We start from the raw sequence: 13,672 nt of genomic DNA, 5'->3' as shown, positions 1-13,672 counted from the left end.
ATGGTTTGTGATTTGTGATCCAATGATCATATAAAATAATCCAATGATCATATATAATAATCTTTTTTTAATCTAGGAATAACTACTTCAGGAATAACTACTTCAGGAAGCACATGGCCTCTGCTGGCCAACTCAGGAAATCACACTCAACATGATGGTTCTTCAGCTTAAAAACTAACAAAACTCTTAAAGATATGACAAAAAAATAAAAAATAATAAAATAAAAAATTGCCCATGGCAGCTCAGTATCCAAGTGGAATCCCTAGTAAGGGGAACAGGGACTATCTCTGACATGAAATCAGTGGCTAGTTCTTTGACTACCTCCCCCTTATGGGGGAGCAGCCTTGCCAGGCCACAGAGGATGACAATGCAGCCAGTCCTGATGAGACCTGATAAGGTAGGGTCAGATGGAAGGAGAGGAGGACCTCCCCTATCAGTGGACTTGGAGAGGGGCATGAGAGGAGATAAGGGAGGGAGAGGGGGATTGGGAGGAAATGAAGGAGGGGGGCTACAGCTGGGATACAAAATGAATAAACTGTAATTAATATAAAAAATAAAAAAATAATTAAAAAATTAATCTTTCCTAACAGAATTTTTCCAACTTCTAATTTTTATCATTTTGTTTATAGTCAAATACCAATATGACATTTAACAAATTCATATTTTAGCATATTTCATGTTTTCAGATTAGGAACATTCAATGTTTGTATGTGTATGTGTGTGTGAATATGGTTGTAAGTTAGAAATTAAAAAAAATTTTTGTGTTTTTTTTAATATATACATATTTATTTTGGGAAATATAAGTCTCTGAACATTACTCAAAAATATATGTATGCATATAACTTTAGGAGACCTCCAATAATTTATCACAATTTCCTTCTTACCCCTTAGAGACATACAATAAACATGAATATCATAAAGACAATTATGAATCCTAAAAAAAAAAAAGAAAAAAACTTTTAAAATGTTGAAATCTCAAGAAACAATGGTTGGGACTGTACTTTTTGCAAAGCAGGGACTGTTAGGCTCAGCATTAAAACATTCAGAAATCTCTAAGAGTAGGAGTTTTCCATAACAACTGATGGCTTTGCTCAGTATAAACCATGACACTGTCTGTCCCCATTCCTCTCATCTCATCTGAAAAAGGAGTCAGTCTAACTGTAAAAAATCACATGTTGTCAGATTCCACATGTGACTAGTATTTCAAAACTGATCTCATATCTTTTGCAGCTTTGCATGTTCATACATGTTATAATTTTAGAAATCACTTCATCAAGTTTACAGGCTATCATTTTGTCCATCCAAACAAACCAAAGCCAATGTTATAAACTGTCATTAAATCTCTTTTGCATCTCTGACAACAAATATAATGATGCCCTGAGGGTCTGGCTCAGCCCTTCTTTGCTATCTTCCACTCACACATGGCTTAGTATATGTGTGTGTTATGTGGCTTAGTGTATATATATGTGTGTGTGTGTTTGTGTGTGTGTGTACATATGTAATATATATGTATATGTGTACATATGTATACATATAATGTATGGATATATAATGTTTGTGTTGAACAGTTTTTAAATTTTACCCTGTGTAAACCTCCTAAAGACATTATACAAGCCAATCATTCTTCTCATTAAGAAAACTGGACGTTGAGCCTGTTGGAGGTTCTAGCAGGGGATCACAGCTACTCGTATGCCTTTGACTGAAGACTGGCCCTCCTCTATTCCGGGAAGACTTTCCTCTTCGACTGAGCACACAGCTTCAATATTGATTTTAAAAATCATTCTGATTCTTAATAATGTCACTTAAACGTGTACTATCAAATGAGCAGGAATGGAATAAAATTTATCATTAATTTTGTGACTTTAATGTTAAACTCTTGTTCAAGTTTATAAATAAATAATATACTACTGAATTTATCTTCATAACCTAAAGTTTTCTATATCCTTTCACCTTTAACATGATTTAATAAGATAAACTAAACTTCAATTCTTTATAATTTGTTCATTTGCTTAAAATATATTTTGTTATTAACCTATTTTTTTTTAAAAGAAAACTGGAGATGCTAAGGTACAAGAAAGTTAGGAAACCAAGGTCAGAGGAGAATTTAAGGGAAGGTCTGAGCTTTTGAGAAAGATTTAACTCCAAACAATATTCTGGCTTTTCATCATTAAGCCCTTTGTTTGGGTTTTACTGATTTAAAAGAATGAAATTGAGTGAGAACTGAAATAAAATGAATATATCAGCATAATGGTATTTTAAAGTTTCACTAATAGTGAAGTGGAGGAAATAATTCTAATCATTAATCATTTAATTCACACAATAAGTGTGTCATAAAACAGTGTTTCATCAGTTTAATTTGTAAATGTATATAAAAGTCCAGAGGCACTGATGAGCATGTGAGTTCATTCACTACATATCTTTAACTCTAGCTGATGGGAAATTACAATCCAATATGATTAATTTAACAACAATTCTCTTGGTTGACATAGTAAAAGTCTTTAGAGCATCCTCACTGATCAGAACTTTGAAGAAAAGATTAGGTCCCTTTAGTAAAGAATGCATGTTTGCAGTGTAGCATCACTGAAGTCAAACTTTAAGTATGACAACAATTAGTATAGTTCTAATTATTTGAAAATTGGAATTTCCTCAAGTACAGGGTTTTTTTTTTTTTCAATGCAGTTTATTCAGGAACATTGAACAATCCTCGGACCCCGGGGAAAGCCAGCCCACAGCTTAAATAGCCTCTGGGTAGCCAACCCAGGCGTGCCACGGGGGCAATGCAGATAGGTCCACATACATGGAAGCAAGCCAGATCCTCAGCCTTTGCCAAATGTGGAATTGTTCATGACAGAGGGCACTCACCATCGGGAAGGTGGAAGGCGGAAACCAGCTCCATCTTTAAGGCATAGCATTCCGCAGCTCTCTACAGTTCCCCCTTTTTGTTTTAGACGCATCAGGCAAGAGTAGAGGTCTGATCTCTGATATTAGAAATAAATTGGGACTTTGTACCTATGTTCATTTAGGTGTCATCCACCCAAAGAGCATCAGACCCATCACAGGTTTTAAGCATTACTTATAAAAATGTAATGTTAATTAAAAGGTCTGTATGTTTATCATTATCCTTATGTAAAGAATTGATTATAAATGTCCATGAAAATTCACTCTGCAAATCAGTCACAGGAGAACTCCTCTTCCTTTGTGACACCATTACTTATTTATCCTCCCAGACCTACTCCAATCATTTATTGGATCAAAGAAGACGGAACGCTTCCTGTCAACCGGACATTTTACCGGAACTTTAAGAAAACCTTGCAGATCACTCATGTTTCTGAAGCAGACTCCGGAAATTATCAGTGCATAGCAAAAAATACACTAGGAGCCATCCATCATACTATTTCTGTCACAGTTAAAGGTATACCTCGATCTCAAATGCATTCCCCTTGCTTTTGTGAAGGCTGTGAAACTTCAGTTTAATGTGCCTTTGATCATGCTCTTCAGTAATGAGAAGTTTTCATTTTTATCTATATTCATGGTGTCATGAATCTTTCCTCCTTTCTATTGTAGTTGCATTCAGGCCAGATTAAAAAGCCACTCATTCAAACCTTCCTCACAGAATTGCAATTAGTAAATGCAGAAGTGTTGTCATTATTAATATTTAATATTGGTTTATCTTTTAGTTAAGCATCGGTTAATTCTAATCCAGCTGTATATCCAAATCAGCACACAGAGATTAGGAGTTATTTAATTAACCTAGAGCACAGCGCTGGGCAATAGCTACTCCATCCTAAACCTCCAAGCCCGCATAGTTTCCTACCATTCGGATTTTACCCATTATACTTGCTTTTAGTCACATCTTAGATCTGGCTCATCTTTCCTCCTGGTTCCAAGACCTCTCCTACCTCTTTCTTCTTCCTCTTCCTCCTACTCATTTCCTTCTCCTTCCCTCTGGACCAGAATGTCCCACCCTATTCTCTCTATTGCTTCAGCTCCATTGGGGCTGGTTCTTTTATTGACAATACAGAGAACAAATGGTGGCATGTTTACACAAACTTGAGACAGATGATGCTTAGAATAAGCATCCAATGCATTGTCGGGATTGAAACCAGATAGTGGGGTAGAGAAATCAGCATTTGAATGAACAAGGGTACATTCCATAAGAATATTATACCAACACAGAAGGAATGGTAAAAATAGAAAATCATCATGATAGTCCCACAGTGATCCAGGGAGGAATTCTAAAATTGATAGGTAAAAACAACTTAGGGAGAAGCAGGATATTTACATAGCTTCTCAATGTTCTTCTCCCCATAAAAGTCTAGTGGCTGGGACACTTTTAATGTATGTCCACTAATAATAATTCTTCCTGGAAGAGATAGAGGTTATGTTCTCATTAAGAGTGGGCTGTACTAGTAACTGGCTGCCAATGAACAGAGCACAGGACACAATATAGTAGTAATTTTGCAGTGGGAATACCTGGAAGATACCGCCTTAACATTTAAGCTGAACATAACTATAATAAGTCATTGTGGTCTCATGTCTTTGTTGGAGTGTGTAATAAGAAAAGACTTGTCACTACTGAGATAGTCATATGCAACCCCAAATCTTGAGTTAATCGTGAGAAAACATCAGACTCAATGAAGGCATTCTGTCAGAGCTGACCAATACTTTTGTTTTGTTTTTTATTTTTATTAATTACAGTTTATTTACTTTGTACCCCCCTGTAGCTCCCTCCCTTCTCCACTCCTTATCCCACCCTCCCTCCCTCTTCTCCACCCATGTTCCTCCCCAAGTCTACTGATGGGGAAGGTCTTCCCCTCCTTCTGATCCTAGTCTATCAGGTCTCATCAGGAATGGCTGCATTGTCTTCCTCTGTGTCCTGGTAAGGCTGCTCCTCTCTCAGGGGAAGGTAATCAAAGAGCAGGCCAATCAGTTCATGTCAGAGACAGTCCCTGTTCCCATTACTATGGAACCCACTTGGACCCTGAACTGCCATGGGCTACATCTGTGCAGGGGTTCTAGGTCATCTCCATGAATGGTCCTTGATACTTTTAAAATGTGTCAAAATCATGAAAGAAAAGGAGAGGCCAAGAAACTCTTTGGCTAACTCTTTCAAGCTCAACCAATGAATATCGTGTGGTGCCCAGAACAGGGCAACAAACATTTGCTGTGTTGAATAACTACAAGATTTCTTGTATATCTTGTATATTCACAATCTAGCTGTATAAAATCTTGGTGGTAGATCTGAGAAGAGAGGTATAGGACACTGTATTATATCTTTGCAACTTTTCAAAACTAAGAAGTTTTCAAATTGTTTCTCTATTTTATAATTACCTAGCTCAGAGTTCAAAGTCATGGTGATCTTCTTTACTTTTTATAAAGTCTAAAGAATTATTTGAAATAATTTTTGTTTATTTTTTATTCTAAAAGTGATACTAACAGGTTTTTTTTTTTTTTTTTTTTTTTTTTACAAAAACCTTATAATTTATTATGGCAGTTCAATGTATTCTTTTGCTATAATACTTTTTTGAGTCAGATTTTTTAAAATCTGTTTTTCTTCTCTCAATTAAAGCGGCTCCATACTGGATTGTGGCACCTCAAAACCTCGTGCTATCCCCAGGAGAGAATGGGACCCTGGTCTGCAGAGCAAATGGCAACCCCAAACCCAGAATTGGCTGGTTAACAAATGGTGTCCCAATAGAAAGTAAGTGTCCTTCATTGTCTCTGATTGAGGGCTATTTTCAAAATACAGCTGTATCTCAGCAATAAACTCAAAATGATGAAATAATTCCTATATAGGATGAAAGCTGAATATAGAGTTGACATGGGTACTGAATCACCTTTAAAGTTTTTTTTTTATTGTCTTTGGATACTTACTTAGACTTTAGAGAGTTTATTAAAATAAATTTTAAAAAGAACTTATGATAAAAAGATAATTCTGTGTATTAATTGGAACTTAACAATCTCTCTCTCTCTTTCTTTTTAACCCAGATTGTGGGGACAGGCTCAGAAATAAACATCACCAACAATTCAGATTAACTTTCTTTGGAAACATCACAGAATCTGTAGAGCCTGACAGGGTGACTAGGGCTAAGTCAGTAGATGACAAGACCTTAGTTTTCAGTCTCAGGGAAAGCCCAAGTATCCCTCTAGTTCTTCACCTCCTCACAGTGGGAGGCCTTTAACACTTTCCACTTCTTGGAATTCAGACTTCCTCTTAGGTGGAGAGAAGCAGGTGGGGGTCAGTGTTAACAGACTAACAAAGTTGATTTGGGCTCACTTCCCAGTCATTATTCTGATCAGACACAAAAATATTCTTTGCTTAATAAAGATAATTTCATACTTAGACAAAAACCTGGCTCCTGATAGTCTCTAGCTAAAAATCAAATATAACTTCTATTTCTACATAACAAAAAGTCCTTTAACTGAGTCTTCCTCTAGGGTGGAAGATTCATCCCAGAGATGATTATGGCTAGGAGATTTACTGTTGAAACAAAGCACCAGGCTGTTTCTAAGCACCAGGCAGAGCAGCTTAGTCTGAATAAATACACCCTGTGCCCTGAGTGTTTTCTGGATTATTTACTGGGAGTTTGTTTGTGTCACAAAGCACAGTAGTTATCAGATACTTGGACAGAAACAGCTTGTGTTTACTGCAAAAGGAAATATGTTCTTGGAAGAAAAGTCTAATTGGTACTGATATTTATACTCCAATTTTAATTATGATCCAAGAAGGGAACACCACAAATCTTTCCTCATGGTCATATATCAAGGAGCTACTGTCACTCTCAGAGCATTGTGACTAACAACTGAGAGAAACAGTGGTGAAAACCCAGAACTAAAAGACATTTTATAGCACAAGTATGATTTTATTAGGAATTCATATATAATAGTAATAGTCATATTGAATACTCAGCAATTTGAACCAAAGGGCTTGTTTGTTTGTTCTTTTGTTTGTTTGTTTTTGTTTTTGTTTTCCAGCTTAGGATGTTCTTTGTGATTTATGAAAGGTCAACTGTGCTCCTGAGATTTAGACTCAGCAAAAACAGACAAGTGGGATGGAACATCCATCTAGCCACTTAGCAGGGAAACTGGGAGAGCCAGGGGCCGTGGAAGAGATAAACTCTTGGGCTAAGTACTAAGCAAGGAAAATTGAGCCTTGTGTGATAGATTAAGTGATGAGGTTGATTGTTCCTCCTGATCTGTTTATTATCCTTGTGAATTGGCTGTCTTACTTGGCTTCTGCTGCCATAACAAAGTACGTGGGGCTGGGTGATTTATAAAAACAAAAAAATATTGTTCCCTGTACTGGAAGCTGGGAAATACAAGTTGAAGGTACTCACAGAATTGGCCTCTGGGTCTTGCTTTTCCTCTGTGTATGTGAAGGGATGACAGGGACAGTCTCCTGGTTTAAAGTGCACTTGCCCTATTTATAGTAAAAGAGCCCTTATGACCTAGTCAAAAGCCTGAGCCTCCTGAGCCTTTGGCCTATGACCACCTTGGGGCTTGGGATTCAACATATGAACTTGTCAGGGGCTACAGACCTTTGGAGGACAGCATCAGCATAGCAGCATCTGGGAGAACCCTGAACTCTATTGATAGTTGTATTGTGAGCTTTGAATAAGCCTTTACACATATTCCTCTTTATGGTGAAATTTAGAGGGTGGGGTGTTGGGAGACAGCAATTGTTTCTGGGAGGCAGGTTAAACTCTTCCACTATAATCCTGAACAATCCAATTAGATCCCAAACAGAAAGAGCAAAGTCTCTCAAATAAGATTCCAAATTAGTTCATTTTTTCCATCTCCAAAAGATGGAAAAGAAGCAAGGAAGCCAAGCAGATATGATAGGAATTCCACAGCTCTTTTAGATCCAGGGTGCCCCACCTCAGGTGTGTGCAGCTCAAAGCAGCCTCTCTCATGGACATTCAGTAAGGGAAAGTCAGTACAGCTGGGCAGCACAGCAAGTGCCTACCATGCTGTTCTGGGGAGCTTGCAGCAACTGCTGTCTCTGTCAGAGAGATGTGATGCTTTCTTAAGAGTGGCCAAGCTGGAATTGCAAGGTTTGTTATATGGATATCCCCTAACTGAGGGTGATGAGCTATGAGGAATCTTGCATGGCTCTTTAGCTGTACCCCACCCCTGCTCCACAGTAGCTGGTCTCTGGAAAGCTTCTGATTAGTGTCTTCTTTGAATGGAAACTAAGTCAAAAACAGCTAAGTGAAAAGAGATATGCCCCGATGTACACTGGCTTCCACTAATACAAAATAGGTAAGGAAATAGATACCAAAACAAAGAGAAAAATTATTAGAGGCTTGGAAAGGTATGTGCTTTTCTCTTTTTCATATGACCATGAACTTGAGCATTACCGCCTTTTAGACTTGAGAACTGTTCTAGAGACAGGCTGGGTGCTTGCCTCTCATCTGTATTATGTTGAGTTGTGCATCCAGGAGTACCAAGCCATGGCAGATAACAAAGGTAGAAAAAGAGAAAACTGCAGTGTAGTGACACTGAGTCCAACATAGGCTCCAGACGCTGGCCTGAAGCTGGCTCGTTAGCACCACCTTCCACCCATTGGACCGCAGAAACTGTAGATGAACCAGCTGCTGGGTTGAAGGGCTAGGGAACAGCTGTTCTTCTGCAGTAGAACCATTCAGGGAATCATGCAGCATCCCTGCCAGGTGCCCCAGATCTGTCTCCTGTGCCAATCAGCAGTCATGGACCCATACAATCCAGCCTTCCTCTCCTGTTGTGTGGGCAATCATCCAAGGACTCTGACTGCTTCCTCAGCTTCTTACTACAATATTAAGAATATCAGGGTGAGGTGGTGGTAAGACCAGGTTCTGCTTGCAAAATGTGGTGTTGATTTTGAGCTTGCCTTCAGACCTGGAACCTAGCATTAACTCCAAAGCACTCTGTGCATATCTCACTGCTGCTGAGAAATAGCTGCTGAAGCTATTTCTCATCTAGGTCAGCCAGGTACTTAAAATTTCCTTGACACAAACAAGTATATTAAATACAGAATTTGTCCCTGAAACAACAGAGTTATTTTAAACAGTTTACAGTGCTTTAAAAAATTATATAGTTGTAAGAGACCTGAAAGAGAACTCAGATGTGATCTGGAGTGCTTGAGAGGGTGTGATGTTGAGCCTGGGACAAGAGGGAGAAACTACAAGAGCATTTCTCTGCTCTCCTCGTGTCCTCTCATGTCTTTGCCTTCTCCATTAGAGCCTGTGTCACCCTGGTTAGTGGTTTCCAAGGCCAAGGCCCTGAACACTGCAGTACCTGTTTCTGTCCAGGGAGACAGTGAGAGTCAATTACTTGCTTCTCCTGTGGAACACATTAAAAAAATCTCACCCTTTGTTAAAAGACCCTCACAACACAGGAGGGAAAAGGACCAACTTGGTAAGGAAGAACAGATCTCCTGACACAATTACAAATTTTGTTCCAGTAACACATGGATACAGCCAAGGGAATGGAGACTTAATTCAGAATTTTTTTTTCAATATCCAATCAAAGCCTCCTTCTTTTCTCTTCTCTCAGAAGTAAATGGCTCTACCTGGTTAGCACAGAACAGACAGGAGATGGGAACGTCAGCTATTCCCCAAAGCTTGGTTTTCTGTCATGTTCAATTGTTGCTTATATTACAGGAAATGTTTTTATAAATTAAAACAGAAATCTGGAACATTAATTTTATTTAAACAAAATATTAAGTGCTCCTGTCTATAATTTTCATATCTAAAAATATATTTATTATCTGATTAAACTGTTTCATGAAGAGCTTCATGAAAATTGTGTAATTGATAAAAAAAACATTTTAGAGATTGACAGTACTAAGTACTAATTTGAGAGCAGTTTTATTCAAAATATTGGAAACATTTACAGTTTTATCCATCCCTGTCAGGAGAGGTTTTTTTCTTTAATTTTTTAATTTTTTTTATTAGTTACACTTAATTCCCAAATAAGATTTTCCCCCCATAAGCCCTTCCCTCCTCCTCTCCCGATCCCACCCTCCCACCCCTTTCTTCACCCATGCCCCTCCCCAAGTCCACTGATAGGGGAGGTTCTCCTCTCCTCCCTTCTGATCCTAGTCTATCATGTCTCATCAGGAATGGCTGCATTGTCATCTTCTGTGGCCTAGTAAGGCTGCTCTCCCTTCAGGGGGAGGTGATCAAAGAGCAGGCCAATCAGACTGTGTCCGAGGCAGTCCCTCTTCCCATTACTATGTAACCCACTTAGACACTAAACTGCCATGGATTACATCTGCGCAGGGGTTCTAGGTTATCTCCATGAATAGTCCTTGGTTGGAGTATGAGTCTCTGGGAAGTTCCCTGTGTTCAAATATTCTGATTATGTTGCTCTCCTTCTGGGGTTCCTGTCCTCTCCATAACCTACTATTTCCCACTTCTTACATAAGATTCCATGCACTCTGCCCAACAGTTGGCCATAAAGTCTCAGAATCTGCTTTGATGCTGAAATCTGCAGGGCAGAGTCTTTCAGAGGCCCTCTGTGGCAGGTTCCTAGGTTGTTTCCTGCTTTCTTCTTCTTCTGATGTCCATCCTCTTTGCCTTTCAGGATGGGGATTGAGCATTTTAGTCAGGGTCCTCTCTCTTGATTAGTTTCTTTAGATACACAGATTTTAGTAGGTTTATCCTATAAGTCTATATGAGTGAGTATATACTGTGTGTGTCTTTCTGCTTCTGGGACAGCTCACTCAGGATGATTCTTTCCAGGTCCCACCATTTACCTGCAAATTTAATGATTTCCTTATTTTTCATACCTGAGTAATATTCCATTGTGTAGATGTACCACAATTTCTGTACCCATTCTTCAGTTGAGGGCATCTGGGTTGTTTCCAGGTTCTGGCTGTTACAAATAAAGCTGCTACAAAAATGGTTGAGCAAATGTCCTTATTGTGTACTTGAGCCTCTTTTGGATATGTGCCTAGGAGTGGTATGGCTGGATCTTGAGGAAGTGTTATTCCTAGTTGTCTGAGAAAGGGCCAGATTGATTTCCAGAGTGGTTGTACAAGTTTACATTTCCACCAGCAGTGTAGGAGGGTTCCCCTGTCTCCACAACCTCTCCAGCATGTGTTGTCACTTGAGTTTTTGATCTTGGCCATTCTCATGGGTGTAAGGTGAAATCTCAGGGTTGTTTTGATTTGCATTTCCCTGATGGCTAATGAGGTTGAGCATTTCTTTAAGTGTTTCTCTGCCATTCGATATTTCTCTACAGAGAATTCTCTGTTTAGCTCTGTTCCCCACTTTTTAAGTGGATTACTTGTTTTGTTGCTTTTCAGCCTCTTTAGTTCTTTATATATGCTGGATATTAGCCCTCTGTCAAATAAAGGATTAATGAAGATTCTTTCCCAATCTGTAGACAGTCGTTTTGTTTTGATGACAGTGTCCTTTGCTTTACAGAAGCTTTTCAGTTTCATGAGGTCCCATTTATTGACTGTTGCTCTTAGAGCCTGTGCTGTTGGTGTTCTGTTCAGGAAGTTGTCTCCTGTGCAAATGAGTTCCAGGATATTCCCCACTTTTTTTTCTAGCCGATTTAATCTGTCTAGTTTTATGTTGAGGTCTTTGATCCACTTGGACTTTAGTTTTGTGCAGGGTGATAGGTATGGATCTATTTTCATTTTTCTACATGTAGACATCCAGTTGGACCAGCACCATTTGTTGAAGATGCTATCTTTTTTTCCACTGTATGGTTTTGGCATCTTTGTCAAAAATCAGGTGTCCATAAGTGTGTGGGTTTATTTCTGGGACTTCTGTTCGGTTCCATTGATCCACAATTCTGTTTCTATGCCAGTACCATGCAGTTTTTATAACTGTTGTTGTATAGTACAGCTTAAGATCAGGGATGGAGATACCTCCAGAAGATCTTTTATTATACAGGATTGTTTTAGCAATTCTGGGTTTCTTGTTGTTCCATACGAAGTTGAGAATTTTTCTTTCCAGGTCTATAAAGAATTGTGTTGGCATTTAGATGGGAACTGCATTAAATCTGTAGATTGCTTTTGGTAAGATGGCCATTTTTACTATGTTAATCCTGCCAAGCCATGTGTATGGGAGATCTTTCCATCTTCTCATATCTTCTTCTAATTCTTTCTTCAGAGACTTGAAATTTTTTTCATATAAGTCTTTGACTTGCTTGGTTAGGGTTACACCAACGTACTTTTGTGAAGGGTGTTGTTTCCCTAATTTCTTCCTCAGACCTTTTGTATTTTGTATACAGCAGTGCTACTGATTTTTTTGAGTTAATTTTGTATCCGACCATTTTGCTGAAGGTATTTATCAGCTATAGGAGTTCCCTAGTAGAGTTATTGGGGTCACTCACGTATATTATCATATCATCTGCAAATAGTGATAATTTGACTTCTTTCTTTCCAATTTGTATCCCCTGATCTTCTTCAACTGTCTTATTGCTCTAGCAAGGACTTCCAGCACTATGTTGAAGAGATATGGAGAGAGTGGGCAGCCTTGTCTTGTCCCTGATTTCAGTGGGATTGCTTTAAGTTTCTCTCCATTTAGTTTGATGTTGGCTATAGGCTTGTTGTATATCGCCTTTACTATGTTAAGATAGGTGCCTTGTATCTCTGATCTCTCCAATACTTTAAACATGAATGGATGTTGGATTTTGTCAAATGCTTTTTCAGCATCTAGGGAGATTATCATGTGGTTTTTTTTCTTTCAGTTTGTTAATATGGTGGATCACATTGATGGATTTCCATATATTGAACTACCCCTGCACACCTGGGATGAAGCCTACTTGGTCACAGTGGATAATATCTTTGATGTGTTCTTGGATTTGGTTTGCAAGTTTTTTGTTGAGTATTTTTGCATCAATGTTCATAAGGGAGATTGGCCTGAAATTTTCTTTCTTTGTTGAGTCTTTGTGAGGTTTAGGTACAAATGTGACTGTGGCTCCATAGAATGAGTTTGGTAATGTTCCTTCTGTTTCTATTTTGTGGAATAGTTTGAAGAGAATTGGAGTTAGCTCTTCTTTGAAGGTCTGGTAGAATTCTGTGCTGAAACCATCTGGTCCTGGGCTTTTTTTGGATGGGAGACTTTTAATGACCGCTTCTATTTCCTTGGGAGATATAGGACTATTTAATTGATTTACCTGGTACTGATTCAGCTTTGGTAAGTGGAATCGATCAAGAAAATTGTCCATTTCATTTACATTTTCAAATTTTGTGGCATATAGACTTTTGAAGTAAGTCCTAATGATTGTTTGGATTTCCTCAGTGTCTGTAGTTATGTCCCCCTTTTCCTTTCTGATTTTGTTGATTTGGGTGGTGTCTCTCTGCCTTTTAGTTAGCTTGGCTAAGGGTTTGTGGATCTTGTTGATTTTCTTAAAGAACCAGCTCTTGGTTTCATTGATTCTTTGAATTGTTTTATTTGTTTCTAATTGATTGATTTCAGCCCTGAGTTTGATTATTTCCAGCCGTCTACTCCTTTTTGGTGTGTCTGCTTCTTCTTTTTCTAGGGTTTTTAAGTGAGCCATTAAGTTGCTTGAATGAGCTGTCTGAAATTTCTTCTTGAAGGCACTTTGTGCTATGAACTTTTCTCTCAGCACTGCTTTCATTGTGTCCTACAAGTTTGGGTATGTTGTGTCTTCATTTTCAGTGAGTTCTAGGAAGACTTCTTTCTTTATTTCTTCCCTGACCCAGCTGTCA

The 13,672-nt window shown here is 38.4% G+C and overlaps 1 protein-coding gene across 39 annotated transcripts in view; it reads left to right on the top strand.

The window, feature by feature from the left end:
* Nrcam (neuronal cell adhesion molecule) overlaps window positions 1-13,672 on the top strand; it is a 509,489-nt gene that overhangs the window by 388,117 nt on the left and 107,700 nt on the right. For all 39 annotated transcript variants that reach the window (XR_009594569.1, XM_060392024.1, XM_060392124.1 and 36 more), the window contains 2 exons: window positions 3,228-3,412; window positions 5,570-5,701. Coding sequence is in view for 38 of the 39 variants with exons in the window: in XM_060392024.1 (XP_060248007.1) it covers window positions 3,228-3,412; window positions 5,570-5,701 (317 nt within the window). In the remaining variant the exon portion in view is untranslated. The remainder of the gene's footprint in view (window positions 1-3,227; window positions 3,413-5,569; window positions 5,702-13,672) is intronic.

The sequence above is a fragment of the Meriones unguiculatus genome, chromosome 1 (assembly GCF_030254825.1).
Source record: "Meriones unguiculatus strain TT.TT164.6M chromosome 1, Bangor_MerUng_6.1, whole genome shotgun sequence".
Classification (NCBI taxonomy): Eukaryota; Metazoa; Chordata; class Mammalia; order Rodentia; family Muridae; genus Meriones; species Meriones unguiculatus.
This window is presented reverse-complemented; position numbering and strand designations above follow the sequence as displayed.